The sequence below is a fragment of the Pyxicephalus adspersus genome, chromosome Z (assembly GCF_032062135.1).
Source record: "Pyxicephalus adspersus chromosome Z, UCB_Pads_2.0, whole genome shotgun sequence".
Classification (NCBI taxonomy): domain Eukaryota; kingdom Metazoa; phylum Chordata; class Amphibia; order Anura; family Pyxicephalidae; genus Pyxicephalus; species Pyxicephalus adspersus.
Window position 1 is genome coordinate 64,565,096 of NC_092871.1, and position 5,862 is coordinate 64,570,957.

At 37.8% G+C, this 5,862-nt stretch overlaps 1 protein-coding gene across 1 annotated transcript in view; it reads left to right on the forward strand.

The window, feature by feature from the left end:
- Positions 1-5,465, forward strand: part of RAPGEF1 (Rap guanine nucleotide exchange factor 1) — a 126,365-nt gene extending 120,900 nt beyond the window's left edge. Inside the window, exon 23 of the mRNA XM_072431853.1 lies at positions 3,566-5,465. Within this exon, the coding sequence (XP_072287954.1) occupies positions 3,566-3,715 (150 nt within the window). The 3' untranslated portion in view covers positions 3,716-5,465. The remainder of the gene's footprint in view (positions 1-3,565) is intronic.
- The last annotated feature ends 397 nt before the right edge of the window (positions 5,466-5,862 follow it).

The window sequence follows — 5,862 nt, forward strand, 5'->3', positions numbered from 1 at the left end:
GCTGTCAGGTATCAAGAATCTCTGCGCCATGGTACTACGGACCTCTCTGCCTTTATTCGCCAAATGTGGACTGTAGACAGATATCACATTGTGATTCAGGTGACTGCAACAAGCCTGCCCTTTAATAAATAAGGACTTATGGGACCATGCCGAGCTAAGACAAACTAGCTGCAAAGCCCAGATGTTCATTTCAAAGTGTTTTTTTTTTTTTTTGGCAACTTTGTTGTTGCAACAATTTTGTTTTTTGTTTCTGCCAATGTTTCCTCTCCACCCCTGAAGCGGGCAGTGTGCTCCTGTATATATCAGTATTTGGGTCAGGGGTGGCAGATAAATGTGTACTATTATATTTTTTTTATGTTGCATGTTAAATATACAAAGACTGAGTGTGTGAAATACATACCATAGTAAAATACGAGACAGAATTCATGCCAGTCGACACAAAGGTGGGGAAGGAAGTAAATATGGAGCCGTCTCACAAGACAGGTCAAATAAATGTTTTAAGCATATTTGTGCTCCTCTACTCTGAATTGAGATATCTGGCAATTCTGAATCCATTGTGACATTACTGAAAATATAGAGCCTGTGTACATTGACCTCTCACACCAGAAAATACCATAGTATTCCTTAAGAAAAACGAATGGTGATCATAAGGTTTCAGAATTATTAATTTAAATTAAAAAAAAAAAAAATGAAATTAATGTATGATTTGTGATTGCATGTTGGCACAGAAAGGGATCACAAGATCTTGTAAAGTTCTTAGGAGGTTCTTAGAGCTAAAGCATTACAACAACCTTTGCAATTTGGTGTCAATCTGTAATATATTGTGTTTAGTCATCCCATATATACAATGCTCTGTTTTTTAACAAATATAAAGACGCTAAAATAAAACTGCATACAAAACTTTCGTTTTAGATGGAATGGTAATGATTAGGTACCAAGCTAGAAGGAATGTCAGTGGAGGGATATTTTTTTTAAAGTAATATTTCCTTAAATGGGATATTTGCCAACCCTGGATTCAACAATTTAAAGAAAAACAAAATGACGAAGGGTTTTTTTGGCAAAATTTTCAAACTTGTATTGCAAACAATCATAAGGTAATACAGTTTAACCAATGCTTATTCATACATGTATACACTCATTTGGACCTTAATCAGTTAGATCCAATAAGATATCTCTAGACAAAAATCACCTACTTCGTTCCTGTCATGTTACCGAGAAGTACAGTGTGGTCAAGCGATCAGTGTATGTGAAGGAATTGATGCATTGTTACGCGCAGCGTATTTACACGACGATTTTCACCCTTTTTAAGGGCTTCCTCAGGGGTGGCTGTGTGCTTTTTTTTAAGAGGAGTTGCATACTGTCTAAATATATTTGTAAAACAGAGGAATAGGTTAGTGTACTGTTGCACTTTCCTATAATATACAAAAATGGTTCTAATGTGAATATTATACCTATTAAAAAATATAATGCATGTATTCACATGCATGTCTAAGTAAACCAATTTGCACAATAGATATTAGTAGTATTTCAAATAACACTGTATAGAATATGATGGATAAACATATTATTCTAACTCTGTAAATCAGAGTTTAGTGTTACTAATATCTCTATATGTAGGAGAAAGTACTTATTATATTAAAAAATATTTAAAGATTTTTTGTTTTCAACAAGGGGATAGCAAATATAAAATAGTGCTTGTGGGTTAATGCCAAAATTTCTATGTGCAAAAAAATGTAACGTAAAAAAAACAAATTGTAGGGTACATGTCAAAAAATTAGAAAGAAGGTATTTACATTGTCTTGAGGATATCTAAGGTATTCAATTGGGGCTGCTGCCCCAGCTCATCAACCAAGTAGGATGGATGAGAAAAAAGGGAACATGGATCCATGATACCTGTAAATGGCAAAATGTGAAAAGGCATGTTTAAATCTTATGATTCCAAAGCTATATAAAGTTTTTTTCCTATTGTAATAGACATTACAATCTTGTAAGGAGAGGAGAAAGGTTTTTACCTGATCTTTAGGGTTCCCCTGGTATCTGTGTGCGAGCTGCAGCCACTGAAAGGTTTGTGGCGCGCTTTAGGGGACTCCCTGATCCGCCCTATAAGCACAAAGAGGGCAGTATCAAGGGATCCCCGTATGTGATGACGCTAGGGGCTTACATGAAGCCACCTACATGGTTTCTAACAGACAATTGCGTCCATCCCCGTGGGCGTCTCAGCCACATGCACGGGGGTGGTGCGAGTGGAGCTGGACCTATCCTACTTTGTATATTATAGGAACTAACCTTTTCCTCCGTTTTACAAATATATTTAGACAGTATGCAACTCTTTAAAAAGCACACAGCCACCCCTGAGGAAGCCCTTAAAAAGGGCAAAACGCACCGGGTAAAAACGCTGCGTGTAGGAACACATCCATTCTTTACATAGATCAGCATACACTGATTGCTTGACTACACTGTACATCTCGGTAACATGAAAGCAATGAAGTAGGTGATCTTTGTCTAGAGATATCATATTGGATCTAACTGATTAAGGTCCAAATAAGTGTATACATGTATGAATAAGCATTGTTTAAATTGTATCAATTTACGATTGTTTGCAATGGATTGCAATGAATTAAAATACTTTGTCAACTTTTACTTCTGTGTGTCCCCATTGTGGAATTTCCCCCTCATTTCCTTTCCAAGTGGCTTATCAAGAAGCAAAAGGAAATTCTCGCTAATGGGGGGACACAGACAACAGTCAAAACTCAGGGGTTCTAACACCTTGCCAATCCATCTAAAAATGTTTTGCTTTTTATACTTCAACGTTTTCATTTATCTGTGCTGTTATTTCCATTTTCTCTTTTGTAATTGTAGAGGAAACATTTTGTGGGACTTTTAAGGCATCCAAATTTACATAAACCATATAAATATTAAAAAATGTATTGAATTCACAAAACAGTTTTACCACAAGCTGACACATCCGTAATTCAAAATGTATTGTTAGGCATTATAACAATTTATCACTTTTTTTTGTTTTTTTTTATAAAAACATCTCCATCTGTACATAGTTTTTTTTTTTTTTTTTTTTATTGTAATTGTTCGCCACAAGATTCTCAATGTGGTTCATGGAAATATCATCTTCTTTGGGAGGAGTATCAAATGGGGCTCGATTTTATAAAGGGGGTGCAGGAAAAGGGTCAATGCCAAAGTAGCTCAGGAACAACAGACAGCCTGTTAAGGAAGGATAGGCAATGACGAGGCCTGTTGCAAGATTGCCAAAGGTAAAAACGGTGATTGCATTTATTATTGAACATCAATCAATTTTGATTTAGCAGTTGTGAGTTTGGAAAAAACAGTACATTGTTATATTATTCACATGTTTTTCCCTCCACAATAGCTTTGTGAAAGATGTGGCATCCTTTTTGATGTTTTACTATGAACTTATAAGGTCCAGTTATGTTGTATTATTGTCAGTTTCTCCTTTTATTGCATAATTAGGCCCAAGTGAGTGTGTGAATCCTGGCTGAAAACAGGAAAGTTGACCCTCTAGATGTGTTAATGAATATTTCTTTTTTTACAGGTAGTCCCTGGGTTAAGGACATTCAAACTACAGATGCCTCCTAGATACGAACCAAACTGGCTTCCCGTGCTTCCCTGCTCGTTCCTGTGCTTGGATAGTGGATTGCCATGGAAATCTATGGCTAGGTTACCAGTAGCATCAACACTATGAGCTTTGCTATGCTGGGAAACCACTTGGTTAACATTATTAGAAATCCGTAATCAATAGTTTTCTGTTCTGTTCTTCAGACACACAATATACTTGGTGCCCGGTTGCAAGCAGGTCAGATATCTGTTGCATTCAATGCCCCTTACAACAAGCGTTCCCAAGCAATTGTGCTCTCCACCATTCCCTTACACCAGTTTAACTTTGTACTTTAATGCATGGTCCCTGGCATCTGATTGTGGTGCTAGTCTGACTCTATCTTTAACCTCATCCCCAAATCTAGCAGTGATCACCAGGATGCTTCATGGTTCCCCAGTTAATCATATTTATATACAGTTAGGTCCATAAATATTTGGACAGAGACTACTTTTTTCTAATTTTGGTTCTGTACATTACCACAATAAATTTTAAAATGAAACAACTCAGATGCAGTTGAACTGCATACTTTCGGCTTTAATTCAGTGGGTTGAACAAAAAGATTGCATAAAAATGTGAGGAACTAAAGCTTTTTTTTTTACACAATCACTTCATTTCAGGGGCTCAAAAGTAATTGGACAAATTAAAAAGCTGAAAATAAAATTTTCATTTCTAATACTTGGTTGACAACCATTTGCTGGCAATGACAGCCTGTAGTCTAAAGCTACGTACACACGTCAGATTTTTATCGCCCGATAATCGGCATCGGCCAATTATTGGGCGAAAATCTGCCGTGTGTACAGTCGTTGTCGTCCAACGTCCGAAAGACCGTCCAGCCGGATCCACGGGCGATGGACGACAACCGATCCTAATGAAAGGGAAGGGGAGAGCGCGCAGCAGGGTGCCGCTCCGTTGTTCCCCCCCTCCCCTCTCCATAGAGCATGAACGGTGCTGTATGTACTCATCGTGCACTCATTGCAGGTGTGTACGCAGCTTTAATCTCATGGACATCACCAGATGCTGGGTTTCCTCCTTTTTAATGCTCTGCCAGGCCTTTACTGCAGCGGCTTTCAGTTGCTGTTTGTGGGTCTTTCTGTGAAATGCATGCTCATTTGGGTTCAGATCAGGTGACTGATTTGGCCATTCAAGAATATTCCACTTTGCTTTAATAAACTCCTGGGTTTCTTTGGCTGTATGTTTTGGGTCATTGTCCATCTGTATTATGAAAGATGTTATAAAGAATTTTTTCCAGAACTGTGCTGGCTTTTTTAGATTTTTTGGAGCAATCTAGCCTTTCTAGAGGCTTATGAGTGGCTTGCACCTTGCAGTGCACCCTCTGTATTTACTCTGTATTTACTTTCATGCAGTCTTCTCTTTATGGTAGATTTGGATATCCTAATTCCTGGAGAGTGTTGTTCACTTGGTCGGCTGTTGTGAAGGGGTTGCTCTTCCCCATGCAAATGATTCTGCGATCATCCACCACTGTTGTCTTCCGTGGACGTCCAGGTCTTTTGGCGTTGCTGAGTTTACCAGTGCTTTGTTTCTTATGATGTACCAAACTGTAGATTTTTAGATTTTTTGCAGTTTAAGGATGATTTGTTTCACCTGCATATAGAGCTCCTTTGACCGCATGTTGTCAAAATCTTCCACATACAAGCACCCCCCCCAATCAACTCTAAGCCTTTTATCCGACTATGTGAAAATGACATAACGAAGCAATTGCCCACATCAGCCCATGAAATAGCCTTTGAGTCAATTGTCCAAATACTTTTGAGCCCCTGAAATGAAGTTATTGTGTTAAAAAAGGCTTTAGTTCCTCTTTTATGCAATCATTTTGTTCAACCCACTGAATTAAAGCTGAAAGTCTGCAGTTCAGAGTTGTTTCATTTAAAATTATTTGTGATAATGTACAGAACCAAAATTAGAAAAAAAGTCATCTCTGTCCAAATATTTATGGACCTAACTGTACATTCCTTTTGCCTAAGATTTGTATACTGGAGACCTTCCTCCCAGGATAAAATTTTCAGCACGTGGGCCTAAATCCCCACCAAATTGTTGCAAAACAATTTATGAAAATGAAAACATTTGTAATGGTTTGTTACATACACTAAGCAGAGGAAATGAGTGATCATGGAGGTATACCTGAACCCCGGGAGACCAGTTTGTGTCCTGGCACTCTAAAATATTAGACATATACTTGTATTTACTTTGAAACTGTGAAAGAACGATAAATGCAC